The 20,472-nt window shown below is 35.7% G+C and overlaps 4 protein-coding genes and 1 long non-coding RNA gene across 7 annotated transcripts; 2 read left to right on the forward strand and 3 right to left on the reverse strand.

Annotated features, from left to right (window-relative positions):
* The first annotated feature begins 29 nt into the window (after nucleotides 1-29).
* Nucleotides 30-2,226, forward strand: LOC118050499 (uncharacterized). Its single transcript, XM_035060860.2, has 3 exons — nucleotides 30-537; nucleotides 610-797; nucleotides 1,417-2,226. Exons 1-3 carry the CDS (start codon nucleotides 30-32, stop codon nucleotides 2,023-2,025), a joined length of 1,305 nt encoding a protein of 434 aa, XP_034916751.1. The 3' UTR covers nucleotides 2,026-2,226.
* A 372-nt stretch (nucleotides 2,227-2,598) lies between these two features.
* Nucleotides 2,599-6,021, reverse strand: LOC118050497 (ACT domain-containing protein ACR1). 3 transcript variants are annotated; one of them, XM_035060858.2, is made up of 8 exons: nucleotides 5,906-6,021; nucleotides 5,324-5,418; nucleotides 5,197-5,242; nucleotides 4,578-4,692; nucleotides 4,275-4,342; nucleotides 3,472-4,119; nucleotides 3,277-3,381; nucleotides 2,599-3,137 (listed from the first exon to the last, which is right to left on the reverse strand). In XM_035060858.2, the coding sequence occupies exons 2-8, from the start codon at nucleotides 5,392-5,394 to the stop codon at nucleotides 2,739-2,741; spliced, it is 1,452 nt and encodes a 483-aa protein (XP_034916749.1). In that variant the 5' UTR covers nucleotides 5,395-5,418; nucleotides 5,906-6,021; the 3' UTR covers nucleotides 2,599-2,738. The 3 variants fall into 3 exon arrangements, with proteins under 3 accessions (XP_034916749.1, XP_034916750.1, XP_034916748.1); XM_035060859.2 differs by having other exon boundaries at nucleotides 2,599-3,134; nucleotides 5,324-5,452; nucleotides 5,906-6,018; XM_035060857.2 differs by having other exon boundaries at nucleotides 5,324-5,452; nucleotides 5,906-6,018.
* A 6,001-nt stretch (nucleotides 6,022-12,022) lies between these two features.
* On the forward strand, nucleotides 12,023-13,315 carry LOC118050561 (protein PHLOEM PROTEIN 2-LIKE A10). The gene has a single exon (XM_035060951.1). The coding sequence runs from the start codon at nucleotides 12,023-12,025 to the stop codon at nucleotides 13,313-13,315; it is 1,293 nt and encodes a 430-aa protein (XP_034916842.1).
* A 1,639-nt stretch (nucleotides 13,316-14,954) lies between these two features.
* On the reverse strand, nucleotides 14,955-17,213 carry LOC118050496 (uncharacterized). Its single transcript, XR_004687891.2, has 2 exons — nucleotides 16,929-17,213; nucleotides 14,955-15,511 (listed from the first exon to the last, which is right to left on the reverse strand). It is a non-coding gene; the product is annotated as an uncharacterized lncRNA (long non-coding RNA).
* Nucleotides 17,214-19,110: 1,897 nt separating this feature from the next.
* On the reverse strand, nucleotides 19,111-19,912 carry LOC118050495 (phytosulfokines 3). Its single transcript, XM_035060856.2, has 2 exons — nucleotides 19,662-19,912; nucleotides 19,111-19,559 (listed from the first exon to the last, which is right to left on the reverse strand). Exons 1-2 carry the CDS (start codon nucleotides 19,785-19,787, stop codon nucleotides 19,431-19,433), a joined length of 255 nt encoding a protein of 84 aa, XP_034916747.1. The 5' UTR covers nucleotides 19,788-19,912; the 3' UTR covers nucleotides 19,111-19,430.
* Between the last annotated feature and the right edge of the window lie 560 nt (nucleotides 19,913-20,472).

Raw genomic sequence — 20,472 nt, forward strand, 5'->3', positions numbered from 1 at the left:
TTGGTCACTCGTGTCTACCAGAGAAAAAAATGGCATGGCTAGCAAGGTCTATAGCTAACTCTCTAAATTTCGAAGATGAAGAAGAAGATTTCTCCAATACAGAATCGGATCAACAACAACGACAATCCACGACACCTCGTGGCCTCAAAGAAGACTTAACAGATCTTAAACAAACCCTATCCCGCCAATTCTGGGGTGTCGCTTCTTTCCTCGCTCCTACACCGTCGGAGAATGATCCTCATCCAGATGACGAAGACGCTGCATTGATCGCCGGCATTCGTAGTGATTTTTCCGAAATTGGAGGCAAGTTTAAGTCAGGGATCTCCAAGCTTTCCACTAACAAAACGGTGTCGGAGTTCACAAAGATCGCCTCCGATTTGCTCCAGTTGGGATCCGAGAGTGACGATGATGAGATTGCGACAATTGAGGCAACTGCTGTGGGTGTGACTGAAGAAGTTGTGGGTTTTGCTAGAGATGTCGCTATGCATCCTGAGACTTGGCTCGACTTTCCCATTCCTCGCGTTCAAGATTTTGAAGGTCTGTCGTCTTCTTGTTTTATTAAAAATCATGTCTGGGTATGTCTGATTTTTTTTTTATGGTATTTTTCAGATTTTGATATGTCGGATGCCCAACAAGAACATGCTTTAGCTGTCGAGCGTCTTGCTCCCAGATTAGCTGCTTTAAGGATTGAACTTTGTCCTGGATATATGAGTGAGGGCTGCTTTTGGAAGATTTACTTTGTTCTCTTGCACCCTAGACTCACTAAACATGATGCTCAGCTACTTTCAACTCCACAAGTATGTTGCTTTTACGATGATTATTAGCTGGTTCAACTGCTACTCGAGTTATGTTTATTGAGAATTACTGAGTTTAGTTATTTTGAACTTCTAGCATAATCCTTCCGTCACTGTGGAGGTTGTTTTGTTCATCTGGTTTTCTATTTTCGTAATCGTCTTCCTTCCTAATCTGTGCCTCGGTTCGTTATGTACATATTGCGAACATGGTGAACATTTTTGTGAAAGAAGGTTTGATGATTTTGATTTTTGGTCTCTGATACAATAGAAAACGCAAGGGATTGTTGTTCGGTCTGTGTCACAGGAGTATGGTTAGTGAATGTTTTGGAAATGATGATAGCAACCAGTTTGTTTTATAATATGAGGGTTGAGGCTGTTTTCTTGCCTTGCATTTAACCATTGCTCTGTGAAAACTTGGAAGGCAATTTGGGGTTCTTGGGCCAATCTTGACTGCTATATTTTTATATATGTCCATGAGTGCATGGTTTAATTTTGGCAGTTATTGGTTATTGTCATTAGTTAATTTCAATTCCATGTGATATTAAGATATTATCTACCTAAACTGTGTCGTGGGCAATTAACTTGATTACCTGCATCACTAAATGTTTATGTACTCTTGCAGATAGTTGAAGCGAGAGCAATGTTGTCTCACGAGTTGCAAAACAAAGATAAGGCAAATTCCACTCCAGATTGGCCTGGAGTTGGCACTTCCAGTGTAAAAGATAATAGTAATACTGATTTACCACACGAAGAGACTTTGTCTGTGCCATCTCATGCTGAGACTGAATCAGTTGCAATCATGACATCTGGCAGTGAAGCAGTCCCCCCCACACTTGCAGCCAAGACACCTGATCATGAAACAGTCCCTTCCAATGTTTCAGCTGAATCAGAAATGGAGAAGCATCCAGTTGAAAGTACTCAGATGCAAATTATTGACAAATACATAGTTGAGGAAGAAAAAGTCAACCAGACCAAACATCAACATTCATCATCCAGTTCCTCTAGGATTCTGGATGAGAAATTTGAGGATGATGGTGATGATTGGTTGAAAGATGACAGTTCAGAAATGATTGGTGCCAGTGGAGCCTCAATGCCTCTTGGAAATGATGAGGATGTTTCATTCAGTGATCTTGAAGAGGATGATGAAGATGAACCTACAAGTTACAAGAAAGTGGCATCAGGCTCTGAGAGTTCAACAAAAGAATCGCGGGATTGGGTTCAGCTGAGCTGAAGCTCTGCTGATTCAGTTAAGGATATTAACCCTGTAAGAGTAAAAAATACTGGGTCTGAGCAGGTAAGTACTCGCAATTCTTAAACCAAGGAATCTAGTGATTCGCTTGATGTTGATGACAGTGAAGTGATGTGATTCTTCGACTAAAGCTTTGATGTTGCATGTTGTTCTTTTAATGTTATCTCACCTCTTTACTGTGAATATCTTGCATATGGTTTCTGCAATTCGAGTTGGGCTGTAAAACTGTATTTCTGTACATAACTCCAAATTCCAATGTAAACTGAATCATCAAGCATGGAATATATATATATTTACGTAATAATTTTACAGTGTCCTTCAACTGGATGTGGAATTAGATGAAGTTTTCAACTGGTACTCTGGCTAGTAAAATGTCCCAATATAACAGAGAGAAAAGGAGAACTTTCAAGAAAACACATCTCAATTTAATACCAAGAATTCGGATTAATTTCCCTCTAGTCGGTATCACAGTTAATGAATTGCTGTCCTAGTCTTCGCCTACTGAAATTAGATGATCATTTGGATTGATTTTGCTGGCACTAGGCGTGGGAGGGATTAAAATCAAAAGAGTGGTGTCTACGTACATTATGTCATTTGATTATAGCAAGAGAAACTACTCATCTCCTGGCATTCGAACTTACTAAACAACAGATACAAAGTACAACCCAAGAAGCAGTTCCCGAGTTAGAAACTCGTCATGATCGTATGGAGCTGAAATTGTTTGAAAGCCTCTCAAGCTGGGACCAGAATAGGCTTCCTAGAGAGAACCGGGGTTTATCTTCATGTATGCTGCTGCCACTGCTAGTTCTGCTAATACTAGCTACTGAGGGAGTCTTTGAAGTTTTTGGTGTCCAGCCTGGTGATTTGTTAACTACCACGATAGATCCCCCAATCTCTTTTTGTACCTGTTCTATTACCTGTGGATTTGCTTCATATCCTGAAGCATCAGTAACATAGAAGGATCCAACTGCACTATCACCATTTGTTCCAATCTCAGCACTTGATATTGATAGCCCATTCTCGCGGAATGCCCGTGTCAAGTCTGAGAGCAGTCCCATTCGGTTGTGCGTGCGAATGTCCAGCCTCAATCCCTGCTGAACATAATTCAGTCACAGGTTCGAACAAGGTTTTTAAGTGGTAGTTTCTTGATTGCTTATGATGGTGAAATTGTACTAGCCATTGCTCTCTAGAGTGCTAGAAAAATAGAACTTAAACATGAACAGAAGTACATACATGGGATACTCTGCGCTCAATGGCAGCAATCAAGCATTGGGTTAGTTTATGCCTTTCGCTGTCTGTATCCAAAGTGCATCCATCCTCCTGCCGAATAAAGTACTCCTGCAACATCCACATTCCGATCAAGCAATTATCATACTATTTCAGGAACACAATGTTCTGATCCAAAAGAAATGCACGTTGATGTCGTACCTGATCAGCCATGGTGCCCTTAGAACTGACTGCAGCATGGAACACGACATACTGCATATCAGTTAGAGCGCAGAGTGTATCAAACAGGAGCTTTGGCCGGTCTCTACTCCTGACATTCACCACAGAGTACCCCTTCTCCTCACACGATTCAATAAACACATGAGTTTTGGTACAGTTATTCCTATGTGCTGCACCTCCGCCATTGCATCCCTGACATGGTTCGTAGTCTATGTTGGCATACATCAACTGGTGGAGCCTCCGCTCCGTGTGGGTCTGTTGTCCTGGGGCTGGAGCATTCAACCGGACGCTCCTCCTCTCCCCCGTCCCATGACGGGCTTCAACCACATTCTCCAACTGCTCTTGTACATGCGCTAGTCTCTTTGGATCTGTGATCGGCCCTCCTCGAAACCCATCTTCCATGTAGATTATCGAAGCAGCTCTCGTATTGTGGGTCCACGCCAAGGCAGCTGTGACATGGCACTCCAACTCAAAAAGCACAGCTGATATTTCGGACAGCAGACCTGGTCGGTCAGTCCCTGCCATCTCCAAGGTCGTGTGCTCTGTTGACACATGTCGTGGCCTAACTTCTCTGTTGAGACAAGTTGGCAATTCCTTTGATACCCCCCTTCTCCTATTCGCACACAGTGCCTGCGTTTTGTTTTCCATTTCATATTAAAAGCATGAAGGCAGACAGTTTTCAATATCTACAAAAGACTTGTCCTGTTAAGTGTATACTTAGACGTATATATGATTGATTATACATGTACGCATACTTATACGGGGAGAGGGAGAGGGAGAGAGACCTGCTGGATGTAGAGTATGAGGCTTTCGTCAGTAAGTTTGTTTCCAAGCTGGTCAGTCACGTGGAACACTGCATAGCATGCAATCAAAACAAACCCACATGAATAAGGCAAAGGCAAGACATAGGATAGTTGTTGCTGACTCAAAGTTATATTTTCTCATTTTCTGCACAGGTTCAGGGCCATATTCATCATAAATAGACTTAATTAACATGTAATATGAATAAATCAAAACAGATGTAGATAGCGGAACCATGTAGGGATGATGCAAGCGTGAGGTTAGTTTGGTGGGCAGTGGGCACTGACCGTCCATGAACCATCCCCCATCAGAAGAAATATATGATTTGGATATAACAAGGTCAAGATCTGTTAAGACTTGGACCATCTCTAATAGAATCCCGTGCTTGTTTGCGCTGTCAGCCTGCAACAACACCACAATGCAATCAACAGCTAAATTTCTCAATTTTAATGAAACCTTTTTGGTTACAAATCTAGGTAACAATTGACTAGCCCAAATGGGCATGTGAAATTTCCATGGAAACTAGGTTACAGTACAACTCTTTTCACTCATTTTCAGGGCCGTGAGTGACCTTTTCATCTTCTTGGGTTTCCTTTCCAAGTCCTGTGACTAGGTTGGTTCCTTTTTGCAATTAGATTGCGTCATACATATAAATATAAAACTATGTAGTTATACTTTATGATAGCAGCAGAAGCTTTTCTTTTCTTTCGAGTTCTAGTGGGTACGCACTCGGTGGGCAGTCAGAGAGATGGGATCTTGATCCCATTTCTTGCTATCCACAAACTAGAAACTATCAACTCTACACCAACAAGAAAAAAGACGGCTAAATAAAATTAAACATAGCTACTCTAAATAACATGAAATTCATATAATTAAGAAGCTTAGTTAAAGATAATGGAAAGTGACCTTGACAAGAGTGCAATCCTGGTATGTTTCGTTGTCTATGCAGACTCTGCAACACCAAAACCAGCAAGCAAGATCAAACAACTGATCATACATGTATTATATTTTCAAGAATTCAAGAACGCTATACCTCGGGGGATAAATTCTTTCAATGAGGGACTCAAACTCAGGATCGATATAAGGCTGGTAAGTTGACTCCATCTCCTATCTTCTTAATTAGCACCGCTGCTTCAAGGTTAGGTTGGCCTCAGAAATCATCCTTTATACACGTTCATAACACAAAATGAAATTAAGGACGCTTTAACACAATATATACATTACAAACGTAGGGAAGAAGCTGGAGATAAGAAAGCGGCTGTGTGATTAATTGTTTCTTAAGACTTAATTAATAAGTTGATTAAGTGCAAATTACAACACATTAATTAACAGAAATGTCGTCTCAATTCTCTAATATATATATAAATATATTGAGCTTCTTTCTTGAAAACAAAGAAAAACAAATCAACGCGTATCAGTGTAATGAATCCATATCTTTGATTCAGATACAGAAAAGACAGATCATAAATATAAGAAACTATTTGCAAGAGGAATTTGGTTATATCAAGAAGTCTACAAGAGGTGTGTGTGTGTGCGTGTATCAAGAAAAGCTTTAACATGAAGGATACGAATAAAAACTAATTTCTTGAATATATAGAAGAAGAAGATGAGTTACCTTGTGTAACAGCGCAAATCATATATACACACAGACACAGACACAGACACAGACAGAGAAGAAATGGAGAATAAAGCAATAGGAGGGCATGGCCATTAATTTTAGAAGGTTTTCTGGGTGCTAAGAGTTTATATAGCAAATATTGGAGAGTCAATCCTACAGAAACTCTACCCTCTATTGATTTAGTTTATTTTACGTGGTTGTACAGGATTAAAAGACCACCTAGGACGAGGACGACTGAGACTTTCATTGGGTATTTGCCACGTATATATTTCATGTCACGTGGCAGTTGGTTTGCTGCGGCTCGGTTCTGAAACATTGGACGCGTGGTTGTTAGACCACGATATAACGCGTGGTTGTTATACCCTTGTTATAAATATTTTCAATATAATTTTAAAAATGTATTTTTTAAAAAAAATTATAAAGTTGCAATTACTTATAACAAGAGTATAAAGATTAGAAAATTAAAAAAATAATTTTTGAAAAGAAAAGAAAGATCTTATTATTTGTAGTTGTTAAGAACTTATATAATGTTTAAATTGTAATTATTAATATACATATATACTACCACAATCTTTAGATTTACCGACGGAATTTTATGTCGATATTTGTACTATCATTCCATTGATAATTAATTTACCAACGAAATCATCGACGAAATACTTTGTCGGTAAATCTTTCGTCAGTAAGTTTTTGTTCGTTGGTAATAAAAAATATTATTACCGATAGATTTACTAACAGAAAAAGCATGCAAAAAAAAATATCCGCTTCATTTTGTCGGTAATTCACTCGAAAAATACCGTATGTAATTCTGTCGATAATTATTTAAAAATATTTTTTAAAAAATCCATTTTACAAAACTATAAAATAATTAAATTAATATAAATCAATACTCTATAATACTTAAAATACTTGGAAAAAAGAAAAAAAATCATATGAAAAAAAAATCCTACAACAATATTCATACAATTATTAAGAACAAAAAACAATTAACAATAAAATAAAAAAACAAATATAGTGAAAAAAAACATGAAAAAAAAAATCTTACCTTAATGTGGTTGCTAGTGAAGTTAAGAAGAGAAAAAAAAAAATTTCATACAGTATATTAATTAAAAACAAACTGAGAAGAAAAAAAAAAAAAAGAAAGGAGAAGAATACATATCTGAGTATGGAGGAGAAGAGAAGGAGTTGAGGAGAGAAGATAAGAGAAAGAAATGGATTTTGATGGTTTTTACATGTGGGGAAGAAGAAGAAGAATAAGAATGGAGTCTTGTCTATTGTGAAATTAAGGAATCTAGGCTTTTTTTTGGGCGTTTTACCAACTGTTTTAACAATAAATAATTAAATATTAATATTTTTAATTATTTTGTTAGTGATTTTGTCTGTAATATTTAATTTAATAAAAAATTTTTTTTCAAAAACCACCAAATATCACTGATGACTTTTCAATTTGTCGATGATTCTGTATGTAATATTTAATTTAATATGTCATAACTCAATTCTGGGTTATTCCTCAAAAATCAATTTCTTTTTCAAGATAAAAATCAAAAAATAAAATAATATGACCCCTGTGAAAAAATAAAAATCAATTTCTTTGAAGTTGTAGTTTATAGGACATAGCCCTAGAAAAGAAAGTTCAAGGTCTGTATAGCTTATCATGGACTACACCATATCCAATAGGGTGCAATTTCTCCTTTTAAAATGTGTCCATTATGAGAGAATCTCATACTCTTCCAAATAATCTTGAAAATATTGGTTGAAGTATTCACCACTTGAAGTATTTTAATATTCTTTCCAATTTGTATTTCAACTTCATTTCTAAATTCTTTAAATCTTTTAAATAATTCAGACTTACATCAAATACATGTGACCATATGCAAATGGTTATCAATGATGAAACATGTATGCCTATCCATGATGTCATAACCTAATTTTGGATTTTCTCCAAAATTATCCTTTTCTTTCAGTATTAAAAACATGAAGATTAAAAAAAGACTATGAACTTGGCTGAAATAGGTTAAGAAGGGTTGCAAACACATGGAGGAGCTAAACTAGAATTTTTGATCAAATTGGCAGTCTAATTGTATCCCATTGTACCCAAAACTAAAGGACAATGCAGGTTCAAGGTTAAATTAAGTTATTATTAGATGAATTTGCATAAATATTAAGTTTTAAGGCTTAATTAAACTTTTAATAGGCTAATTTATTAAATCATGTACCTAATTAAAGGTTGATTAAGTTTAAAAATTAATTTGGGTCAAATTAAAAAGATTTAATTGAGTGCAAAGATTTAATTAAAATTTTAATGGGTCAAAATAATTTTGTTAGTGACTTAATTGTGAAACTTAAGTTTGGAAGGTTAATTTGAGCTTAATTGAGAAGATTGAAATTTTACATGGCTAAATTTAATTTATCCAAACTCAATTTGGTGAAATCAAGGATTAAATTGCAAGAAACTGGAAGTTTGAAGGCTACTTAATGGGCAAATTGATGAATCTTAAAACCAAGGATCAAGTTGGAAGAGGCGCTGGAAGTTAAGGGTTCAATTGGAAATCTTCAGGGATGAAATTGAGGAAAGTCCTGAGAATTAGGTTTAATTGAGAGGGGTTTATTGCATGATATCAAAAAATTAAGGGCTGGACTGGCGCAAAGGTGTGTGAGCCCCATTTGGGCTAGGGATAATCCAGCTCACCGACGACAGCGTGAAAAGGTCTACTCAGGCAGCCTTTTCCTGCAGATTTGAAAACTCAGGAAGGCTACTTTGAACCAACGGTTAGGATCCTTCTCAACCAAATCAAGGGCTAACATTTTACCGCGATATAGAAAAAAATTACCCTCTTCCATCGCCTATAATTAGAGGTGGGTTTGATGGCCTAAGAGAGGAGAAAATCGGGTTTAAAGTCAGCCAAAAAACCTGCTTTTTCGGTTTCTTCACATTTCTTCTCTCTTTCTCTCTCCATAACGCCTTCAGCCGTTGAGGACCCCTTATAAACCTTTCTCCTCCATCAACAGACGATTGCTCAGCCTCCCTACGATTCCAAATCCTTACCGGCGATAGGGGCAACCACCGTGAGGTCTTCCCTCTCCCCTCTGCAAATATTCTTCTGCTGCTTCTTCTTCTTTTTTTCTTCGCCAGAAGCAGCTAACACCGCCACCATTTCTTCCACCAGCACCTCCTCTAACTTCATGCCAGGCTAGTGACAGCAGTCCTTTCTCCTCCGCAAGGTTGCCTCCCACTTCATTTTGCTCGTCTGCAGCTTTTGCAACTGTTTGGTTGCATGTAGAACATGAACAGTAATTGTTCACATTTCTGCAAATAATTAGCATTGGATTAGGGTTGGGGTAGTTTTGGCCCAACCTGAATGTATGGGCCTAGTCTGGCCCACTCCAAAAGAAGAAGAAGAAACATCATAGTGGGTTGAGATCGGCCCAACCTTTTTTGGGCCGGGATCGGCCCATCCTTTTTCTGGGCTGAGTTGGCCCAACTATTTGGGTCGGCCTAGCCCATATATTTAATATTATATAATATATATTATATCATAATATTATTTAAAAAAACAAAAAAAAATCAAAAGAATTTCAAAAACTCATTTCAAGAAATTATGATTTTCTCAAATATTTTTCTACTAATTTTGCATAATATCGAGTTGTATATTTACACTGTAAAATACAAATCCGGTATTAAAATACCCGGTTTTCTCTGAAACTTTTCAAAAAAAATAAAAACATTTTCAAAAAGAAAAAATATATATATATATATATATATTGTTACATATGGCCAAATCCTAAAATGTTTCCAATCATATTTTTCATTAAAAAAAAATTACATCTTTTTCATGTTTTTTTCTAAAAACAAAAATCCAAAAATGGATATCATAACTAATTTATGATTATCCATTAAGGTTTGGCCAACATGTCAAAAATCTTTTTCCATTCTCTTTTTTTAGATCCAGATGTAGACTTTAATATTTGTGTGGTGTAAAATTACACAATAAAATACACCTCGGTATTAAAGATACAAGGTGTAAAAATGCGATGCTAAGAATTAGACTTTAGAACTGTTAGGATTTAACCCAATAAAGTAGAGACTCTTTCATAAAAAGAGATTTGTCTTGAACCTTAAAAAAGACCAACGAATAGAAACCCGGTTTAGAAAAAACAATCAAACAACAATGTAACTTACCTTAGGTAGGGTGTACTGGGGGTGATGCGTCTTCCCCTTGCACAACCAGTCCTTTACTCAGACTCTCGTAAACCATAAGTTCCTAGTGACCATAACACTAGGTGGCGACTCCTAAACATTAATCATAATTTTATGATTAAATCCAAAACTCTTTCAAACACACAACACCTCATTAGGAGGCACGACAAGAGTTTCCACCATCACCAGACAACGTCGCGCCGGTGCTCGCGCACCTCACGACATAATATAATATTTTCAAAAAACCGTCAAATGACACTTACAATTTTTTAATCCGTTGGTGATTTTGTTTGTAAAAAATAGTAATTAATAGTGCAATTAGAAAGTAAATAGTTTCAAAGCTCTCTGAAAAATACGAGCGGAATTTTCTATTAATGATTCCTTTTGTAATTGATATGATGAACAATATTTATAATTTACCAACAAATTTATTCCGTCAATAATTGTGTTGGTAAAAATAGCATATCATCGTTTTTTTACTTTGTTTTAATTTTTTTTCAATCTAATTCTTTCAATAAATACTAATAAAATATTTACATCAGTAAAATTCATCGTTAATTTATCAATAAAAATATTCTCACGAACATTGTAAAGTATTGGTAGTTAAAAACAAACCACCGTAAAGTTTCGATAATAAGGCGTATAAGAAATTTGATGATATTCAAGTTTATATATATATATATATATAAGGAGAGAGGGAGACAGAGGGGAAGATATAATCATAAAAAAATAATAAAAAAAGAATCATACATAAAATTTGTTGCACTCGTCACATCAGTCTAATGTGTTAAAAATAATTCAATATTTTTTTTATTAGATATTGGTTGGAAAGTTTAAATCTAAAAATCAAGAAAGAGAACAAATCTTCTTAATTATTAATCAAACTCTTTGAGATTAAGAATTATTTAACATACATCGATTATTAAAAGAGAGTAGAATTTTATAGCTAGTAGAACTTTCCGACGTTTTCCATGGTGAAAGGCTAGCTAGCTAGAAGCTGTTAACAGCCAAGTGCTGAGGGGCCTAAGCAATATTCGTGCTAGATACTAAGCCATCCATATATGAGGGGCCTAATTAAGCAATCTTTTTCAAGTATTTTATATACCACAGCTTACCATTATTTATCAATAAAATTAATACATAATTATTGTAAATTTGGTATTATTATAACTCTTGTCATCGTTTCGTTAGCATCATATTAATTATTATCATGCCGTTACTACTATATTTTTCAATTTTGATTAAATTATATAATATTGTTATTTTTTTTATTAACATGGATATTCGAGCTAATTTATGTGTAATTTGACTAATTTCACGATCCTTGAAATTAATGATCATATAAGTTTTTAATGGCTATTATATTACCAATCATAGGGTTCAAACTTGAAATTATAAGAAAAATAATTTATTCCAAACTTTTATTTTTTATAATTACATACTTGTATTGTTATGTTTCTTAATCAAGTATATATAATTTTTTTCCTTCATACAACTTCGTTTTTTAAAAAAAGAAAAAAACAATAAACAATATAAAAATGAGTTACCCCGAGAACAAAAACGACATCAACATGTTTGGTGCTTGGAAAAGAAAAAGAAAAAAGAAAAAAGAAAAAAAACAAGTGGAGTCAGTATTTTTCAGAGATTGTGGGTTGAACTTGGGAGCTGATCGTTTCTCTTCTCTCATATCCACAAACAGAAACAGCTTTCAGCACGTACATACTTCAACTTCCCTTTACTCCACGGCAAACCGACTTATCAATCTCTCTCTGCAACCGACTTCATTCATCCCCTTCTCTCTCAGCCTTGCAGTCTTTTTTGTTCTAAACAGACGAGGCAAGAAGTAGATGAAGTGAAATTTTATGCGAAACTGTTACCGTGTCTTCTTCGTTTGATTCCTCAATTTCAGCATCAAAATGGACTTGCAGTTGGTGAAAAAGGGTCTTCTTGATTATACCAGAAGAAAGAAGAGGTGGGCTCTTTTACTAGCAGCTCTTGGTTTCTCTACTTATACTGCCTATAAAGTTTATCACTTCCCTTTACTAGCTGAAAAAAGAAAGAGAGTTTCCAAGATTTTTGGAGCTTTTGTTGCTGTTGCTGAAGTTATCTCTGATTCTGCTGAAACTATTGGGGTTGTTTCTAAGGATTTTAAAGATTTTGTTCAATCCGAATCAGACCAAATTCCCAATAGTTTCAAGCAAATTTCTAAAGTGGCAAGGTCAAATGAGTTCTCGGATGCACTAGTTACCCTTACACAAGCTTTAACTGTGGGAATTTTGCGTGGTTACCAAGCCAAAACAAGAAGAATTGATAATGAAGCTGGTGCCAATGGAAATGGGAATGAAAGTCCAAGTTTTTTGGATAAGGTTTTTGATAAGCTTTGTTCTTCAGCTGGGTCTGGTTTTGTCTCTGTTGTTGTTGGAAGCTTTGCTAGGAACTTGGTTTTGGGATTTTGTGAAGGTGGTCTGAATTCAAATTCAGATTTGAATGCTTCCGCTACTGGTACTGATGGTCATGATTCTGCTCGAAAATTGGTGGATGTGGTTTGTGGTGATAAGTCTAAAGAGATGATTGGTGATTGTATTCAGTTATTTGTGAGCACAGCCGTTGCGGTTTACCTTGACAAAACTATGCATATCAACACCTATGATGAATTCTTTGCAGGATTAACCAATCCTAAGCACGAAACCAAGGTGAGAGGGGTGTTGGTATCAGTATGTAATGGTGCAATTGAGACTCTTGTCAAGACATCTCATCAAGTTTTGACAGCTGATGATTCTAACACGAATTCGAGTTTCGATTCCCCTTATTTGGCTGTTGATCAAGGAGAAAGTGCAATGGAGAATGAGCTCTCTGGAAAAGAAGCGTTTTTTAGTGAACCTAAAGCAAGAAAATCATTTGACGAGGTCAAGGAGAATGGGTGGGTTAATAAAGTGTCATCTACATTGGCAGTCCCAAGCAACAGGAGGCTTGTTCTCGATGTGACTGGGAGGGTTACGTTCGAGACTGTCCGGTCTTTCCTGGAATTTCTGCTGGAGAATCTGTATAATGGAATTAGGAGATGTGTTGCTGTTTTTCATGAAGTTGTTGTTGATAGTGGTCTTGAAGTAGTGAGATATGTCAATGCAAAATCCTCTGTTATTGCAACTGTATGCATTTCTTTGTGCTTGCACATGTTAGATGGTGATTGGATCCTGGTTCCAGCTTAAGTTGTTGAATATTTCTACATCATTTGTCATTGAATTCTCTCAACTCTTTCATGCAACTTTATGCATGAAGGATTTGTTATGTATCTAATTTCTTTGTACAGCTCAATTCACCTTCTCATACCAGAAGAAGAAAAAAGTTTATTTGATGATTCAATCTTGCTTGTTATCACAGAAGCTTCTTGTGTTTAATCCCCTTTGGAACTGATGCAATACTTTTTTGTGTGTGGTAATATCGAATTTTATGGTTGTTTGGGTAAAAGAACCTGTAGATGTTTAAGGGCAACAGTTCCAATTATCCCTGTACACCCGTCAGATGAATAGGAATATAGTCTGATGATTACTTTGTAATGACAAAATCCTCTGTTATTGCGATTGGATGGCATTACTTTGTGCTTTCACATATTCGATACTGCTTGTGTCTTGGTGCTAGTTTTAATTGTTGATTAGTTCTGTATCATTTGTCATTAATTTGGTGAACTCATTCAAGCAACTTTGTCTTGAAGGATGCGTTCTAGTCTAGTTTATTCTTATAGCTCAATTCATCCAATTTAAGCCATATAATTAAGGGAGTTATTTTGATGATTTAATGGTGTTTCTTACTTCATAAATTTCTTATGTCTATCCTCTCTTCTGATATTGTTGTAAAACTTGTCTTCGTTAGGTACCATTTAAGAAGTTTATCAGACAAAGGTCACTTTGCATTCGTTCTTATTGATGAGAACATGAACATGTAGTCATGTATATGGTTGAATAAATTTCCAAGAAACAGGTTTTATCTTGTAAATCCATGCATACTATGCATATGCAGAGCACTTACATGATTCAATTTCATTTCGATTGCGTACTGGCTTTGTTTGGTTTTCATGTTATGAAAGATGACTTTCCCGTTACTTATAATGGCATCAATCTGAACATGTTGATTGTTGAACTCCCCTAGTAATGTCTTTGAATCGCCTATAGAGATAAAGGTTTTCTGTGGCTATGAGGAGCAATGCAGTGCCTGCTGCTGATGGACTATTGATGTACTCCACTCCATTGTTCAAGAGTACTTTCAACAGCTGATTATCATTGTAACATGGTTTCGAGTAACTTTGTATCTAGATCGTGCTAAGATTATTTTTTGCATGTTTTAACATGGTGCAAAGTCTTCTGGCAGGATTTTGCGAAAGCATCAGCTGTAGTGGAACAGTTTTGCCTTGGGCTGATGATGCTTGCGGATCCCAAACCGTATCATATAGATTTTCTTTTAAGATTACATCACTTGCTCAAGACACTTCTTCACGTAGTCATCTGGATTTAACATTTTTGGATTTGCAAGTTATTGTTGAGGAATTATTTACCTAGAACTAGGGTTCCTTGAGCCCCCAGTTTGCACTCAATGCCTTCCTTTTGTTTACATCAAGCCTTCCAGCATCAATGTGTTTACATGTCCATGAAGAGAGATTGCTCCCAGCTACCATCCGATAAAGGCTAATCAGTTGAGTTCAAATCAGTTTATAAATTGTTTCATGGATTCAACTTCAGAAAGGAAGAATATAATTCATTGGCTAATGGTTCGCCTACTTCTAGTTAAACGAGTGTCACTTTTTAAGCAACATACATATATAGCATAAGCTCAAACCATGATGCAAAGCCCAGATGAAAAGGTTAAAATGTTTATAAGAAGCTTGAGGTAGAAATGAACACAAGGGATCAATGCTCAAGTTAGGATCAGTATAGAATACAGGAGCTGTCTTCTTCTCAGAGAAGTACAATAATATGCTAAACTTCACCGCGAATGGCCTCCTAATGAGAACAAAATTCAACAACATTATTTATTGGGAAGGGCAACTCAAGGGCAGTTATGAGGTAAAGGTTGCTTGAGCCTTTCTCCTTCGACCAGAAAACAAGCAAAATGATAACATAACCAACCATGTTTATCTTATCCTCCCACAGATGTAGCTGGGACCCCACCTTATCTAAAATATAGCATCATGTGCTCCAGATTCTACATTTTAAAAATAGAATAAAACATATGAATAAGCAAACTGGAAAATTGATTTCTACGCTATTGTTGTGCAGAAGTTCTTTCCAAGTATTATTTGCTAGGTGGAGCTTGTGTCAGTCTCTTTTGCAGCTGCCTCTTCCTCTAGCTTCTTTTTCCAGTACTCATCAAGTGGGGGTCCAAATATTGCCTTCCCTGAAACGACTCCAATGCTGCAAAATCCTTATAAAGTCATTCCCAAAGCATAAAAGACATGTTATGAAATAATATGAAAATTTTGATTGGAGGCTTGGTAGCTGATGGGTATATTAATGGTCCATTGAGGTCATAAAAAAGCTGTGCCTTTATATTGTTATTGCAAAAATAGTTTCAGATAAAATTCTGTCCAATTTTGACATAAAATTTCAGCAAAAATTGACACAACTCTGATCAGAGAAGCTCAAAGTTCACAAGAATAGTTCAATCAAGTAAACTCAGAAGAAGCTGTAAATAGAGCTCTATTAAATTCTCAGGAGAAGCAAAAGGGGAACAAGAATTGCATGCTGGCTTTTGTTTGGAATTTTTTTTAACACAAAGTTGTATGTTAAAAGCCTAACAGAAACTTAAAAAGGAAATGCTACTCATCTAAATGCATATAGTTCAGTTCCAATAGTACGATATGCATTTCTTCATTAATCTCCTCTTTCAACAATACCTCAAAGATGGTTGACTACGAAAAACTAAAATATAAGTAACCAGGTATACTGTCCAATGAAAAATAAAAAAAGAACATGAGATTTCTATCAAATGGAGTGACTGAATGAATTCCACTCCGAAAAATAATAATCCCAGTGCAAGCATAATGATTCAAGGGAAAGTCATAGTACAGATGGCAAATACTTTCACACTCAATGTAGCATAACCACCCAACTGCATCAAGTGTTAAACCACCCCCGCTTCAATTTCATTTTTCTTCCACCATATGTTTTTTTTTTTTTAATGCGTTACATGCAAACTTTGCACTGAAATTTGGGATACAGAATTTCAAGAAAATGGAGAGCAGAGAACATATTTTGAAGGCAGAAGCAAGCTAGGTTTCCGTAGAAACATGATATTTACTTCACAGTTACTTTTGGTAGAAACACCAATATCCCCACAGACATAGAGGGAGTTGGATGAAAAGCAGGCGAAGCAATCATATCAAGTCACATTTACCAGATAAGTCACATTTTGGCAATCATGTGCTGCAATTAGTCAAGAAGCAATGAAAGTTTTTTCCCTCTGACTGCCATTATCCACAATTTCTAAAACATCTATGAAATCAGTTTAGACTATTTGGGTTGCTTCAACAACTAATCTAATAACAAGTACTCCAACAAGTACTTTGACCTCCAAATCAGCATAAATGTGAAACCTTAGTTAAAAACAAATACACATCAACTCTCCAAAATTTTCCTAATATAATTTAGTTGAATCAACTCCATCTATCTGTATAAACAGGTAATGGGTCCTAAAATATCTGATCTAAAGGGCTGAATTTCGTGCACATGCTTGTTTTTACGAGCAAAAGAAGCCAGCAAATCCAAGCAACATAAACAGGAAGTCAGAAACTAGCAAGCATGTGGAAAAAGAAACATAAGGAAAACTTACATAACAGCTCCAATCACCAGGGGAAAGGAGAGAAACCTGCTTCTAAAGAACATAATTTTGGATTCAAAGAGATTAAAGACCCTCTCTTTCTTGCATGTGGATGCTTCTCTTCAATTTCAATTTCAGGGTTTTCCTTTCAAGGGTTTGGATTTCAGGTAAAAGCAAGTTGGCCCTGAAGACAAGCATTTTGTATGGCCCTGTGAGCCAGGCTTGGCCTACCTTTTCATATATTAATAGCCCATGAAATATTTTGGACCAGGGTTGGCATGGCCCCCTATTATACACTTTCTTGTTAAAAGAATAAAAAGAAAAAACATATCAATATACACATTCTTATTTTTAAAATTTAAAAACTCTTTCTTTTATTTATTATCCTTTTTATTTAAAATTATTAATTTTATTATCAAGAGGTCTTCAAAATTCATCGATAAGAATTGTTTTAGCATAGATACACTAAGACTTTCACCCTTAATTTTGTACTTCCTAGGTTTTAATTGCATCCAGTCATATATATAGTTTTTCAAGAAGAGACTTCACATATAATAGTGATTGAAAACAATAGTTACAGCTTGAATCTACGACTTGGTCGATTGGTCTCAAGTCAAATATGGGTTTTTGTTCGCTTCACACGGTTTCTATCAACAATCAATGAAACATGGGTTTTACACGGTATCTCATCGATCGCTTGCAGTAGCTAGCGATGCCACTTTATTATAGATAAGCTAGCAGAGATAATGCATGCGAGGACCATTAACGGTCATGTGTTCACTTCACAGTTTTGTCAAAAGCTAAGAAGGATAGCTACTCATGCATGGTCCATATAAATGGTGAGAGCAAGGTCCATCATGCACATGGATTCACCATAAATCCTTGTGCACCCAATTCCTCTCTTCTAGATACTAATTGACATTTCTTCACCATATTTCTTAAGTCAAACAAAATCATTCCTTATGGCCCAAACTACTTCGATCAAGAACTTCAGAAGCCAGTTTCCTGATAGATAATGGTGTTCTATATATGATATCGATCTTACATCATAGAATAATGTTATATTTATCTGAAGATTAAATCTCAATCAAGTCCTTCATTTATTGCCATGGCTAATACACACCACACGTTGCAATATTCAAATTCGCTTCATTACTCAACAGCCAACTCTCACCAGCAGCAATTTATGCCTTTTTTTGTTGTTTTTCAACTGAACAAGGTAGAGTGGTTGCTCGTATTGAATTCCAAACAAGATCATAAATTTGTATAGCATCAGCTAGGTATGCAATAAATCCACTAGCTAGGCGTGAGCACTGGTGCTGCTAATCGCTGTCATTTACTGCTCCTTACTGGATTTGGAGTCCTTCATCACAAGCATTACAAGTTTCGCTGCATTAATTATGCAGTTGATCACAAGATGAACAGCCACGTACACATACATATATCGCATGCAACGCTTTAATTGCTTTTGGATTTTGTCTTGTTCTATGTTTTTCCGTATTTTCTAGGATTAATTACACTTTTAGGAATTAGATTGATGGTCACGCGGCTGCAACCTACGACCTATAACCTTAAGAAATGGAGGTTTAACAATGAATCTGGCTAAAGGGATACATCTTTTCTTGTCGTGGGGGGTTATCTATTGTAGAAATCCTTGTTCTAGTCGCTGGAATATCTTGATTATGCCTATGCTTTTAGGGATTAGCTAGGCTCTCTTTAAAATGACCTTCGAGAGATTACCGTGTTCATATAATTAGACAAATGAATTTAGGTTAAGCTAATTATACGACTTTTCTGTCCTGTTAACTATTAAATATATATATTAACGCTAATCTCTTAACTAATAAAAAAAACCATCATAATAGGCGATTAATTTTGCCCATCTCAATAGAAGTTGTTGGGGTCAAAGAGGAAATTGCGATGACTCGATCGACAAAAGAATCTTTTGTCAGGTCAGATACAAAGCCATCTACTTCCTACAGAATATTCTCCGTTGATAAGGCCTCCATGATTGACATAGCTTTTTCGTGATGATCATATGAGAAAGGATATATTTGCACATGCAGCAAGGATTATATGGGATTTTTTTCAGGTCTTATCAATGCTTTCTGAGAGTAGCTTCTTTCTTCTTCTTCTTTTTCCCTTTGAGAAACTGCTTTTATTTTTAAAAACAGCTTAATTAAAGGTTGAAATATATAAGTAAATAATTATGGGATTTCATAAATTAACTATGATTAAGTTCAGTTACACACATGGGAATTATCTTTGGAAAAACCAAACCCTACAGGCTACATGGCTTTCCAATATGTTCCAAACAAAACGGGGAAAAAAAACCATTTGTACTAAACCAATACTATATATATATGTATATATAGATCATCATTCTTCTTCTTTAATTTGAACAAATATTGATTATAGTTTAAGCTAAGCAAACATGCAATATGATCACGAACAAGTATTATCGATCATGACATGATCCATACAGAATAAGACGATATTGGTCGCTCTACTTTTTCATGGTTTGTGCTTCTGGGTATAGATGTAATCGGTGTGAGCAGCAAGTGTCCTTCTCATCAAGCACTCTTCCTCACCAACTCCTTCACAGCTCTCTTCCATCACCTCTGCATGCTCAGCATCAACAACCTAAAGAAATTCACAAATTAAAAAAAAAAACCCACTTATATTAATCAAATCATAAAAACCAATTAATTAAAAAAAAATCATAAAGTTCCAAGTTCAACCAACCTTTTGTTGGTTCTTCGCCAAATAACCATTAGGGAAGCCTGGCTCAGGGCGGGCGGCGTAGGTTAGAGTGGAGCAGAGGAGGAGGGATATGATCAAGAAGAGTGTTGTAACCTTAACATTGGCCATCGTTTTGCTTACTAAGTTTGAAAGAATATTAGTATATGGGAAAGATAGAAGATAAAGCTGAGATCATGAGACTTGAGAAGACAAGAGATCGAGTGGTGGGTATTTATAGAGAGGAAAGAGTAATGGTAATGGTATGAACCTGTGATGGTGGGAGTCTTCTAAAATAGCACATTAAACCCAAGTATTTTTTAATATTATTCTTCTTCCAGGAAAGGAATTTAAAAAGAAAAAGGTGGGATTAATTAAAGGTGGACCACTGGAATTAATACAAAAAGAAAAAAGAAAAAGAAAAGGCTTGAGGATATCGATCACCACAGATTTGTATATTTATACAGTGACCTGGCCGACTTGGGTTTGGGACGTTTGGCATAAAGAGCAGGAAAAGGTCAGGTTGCTGGCTTGTCATGGGTACTGAAAAGTAAACGGAAGAAAGTAAAACGATTTAAAAGAAAAAGAAACAAATCATTTTATTTTATTTTTTTGCAAATGATGTTTTATTGATTTTTGAACAAATTCCAAGATTATACCTATTTTATCCATAATCCAAAAAGGCAAATCCTAATATTATACCTATTCTAAGAAAAAGGGCAAATTGGTTCTTTGCCATGCCTTCTATTTGTGTAAATTCTATCGATAATTCAAAAATCAACAACATAGAATTTGTTTATAAAATAAAATTTCACTT

This window comes from Populus alba, chromosome 7 (assembly GCF_005239225.2).
Source record: "Populus alba chromosome 7, ASM523922v2, whole genome shotgun sequence".
NCBI classification, from domain to species: domain Eukaryota; kingdom Viridiplantae; phylum Streptophyta; class Magnoliopsida; order Malpighiales; family Salicaceae; genus Populus; species Populus alba.

Coding starts and splice junctions, on each gene's coding strand:
- LOC118050497 (XM_035060858.2), bottom strand. CDS start 5,394: ATGGAGTCAACTTACCAGCCTTATATCGATCCTGAGTTTGAGTCCCTC. Junction 5,243..5,323: donor GAAAGAATTTATCCCCCGAG/GTATAGCGTTCT, acceptor TTGGTGTTGCAG/AGTCTGCATAGACAACGAAA. Junction 4,120..4,274: donor TCATACTCTACATCCAGCAG/GTCTCTCTCCCT, acceptor AACAAAACGCAG/GCACTGTGTGCGAATAGGAG.
- LOC118050561 (XM_035060951.1), top strand. CDS start 12,023: ATGGACTTGCAGTTGGTGAAAAAGGGTCTTCTTGATTATACCAGAAGA.
- LOC118050495 (XM_035060856.2), bottom strand. CDS start 19,787: ATGGCCAATGTTAAGGTTACAACACTCTTCTTGATCATATCCCTCCTC. Junction 19,560..19,661: donor TGGCGAAGAACCAACAAAAG/GTTGGTTGAACT, acceptor GAATTTCTTTAG/GTTGTTGATGCTGAGCATGC.
- LOC118050499 (XM_035060860.2), top strand. CDS start 30: ATGGCATGGCTAGCAAGGTCTATAGCTAACTCTCTAAATTTCGAAGAT. Junction 538..609: donor TCGCGTTCAAGATTTTGAAG/GTCTGTCGTCTT, acceptor GGTATTTTTCAG/ATTTTGATATGTCGGATGCC. Junction 798..1,416: donor AGCTACTTTCAACTCCACAA/GTATGTTGCTTT, acceptor GTACTCTTGCAG/ATAGTTGAAGCGAGAGCAAT.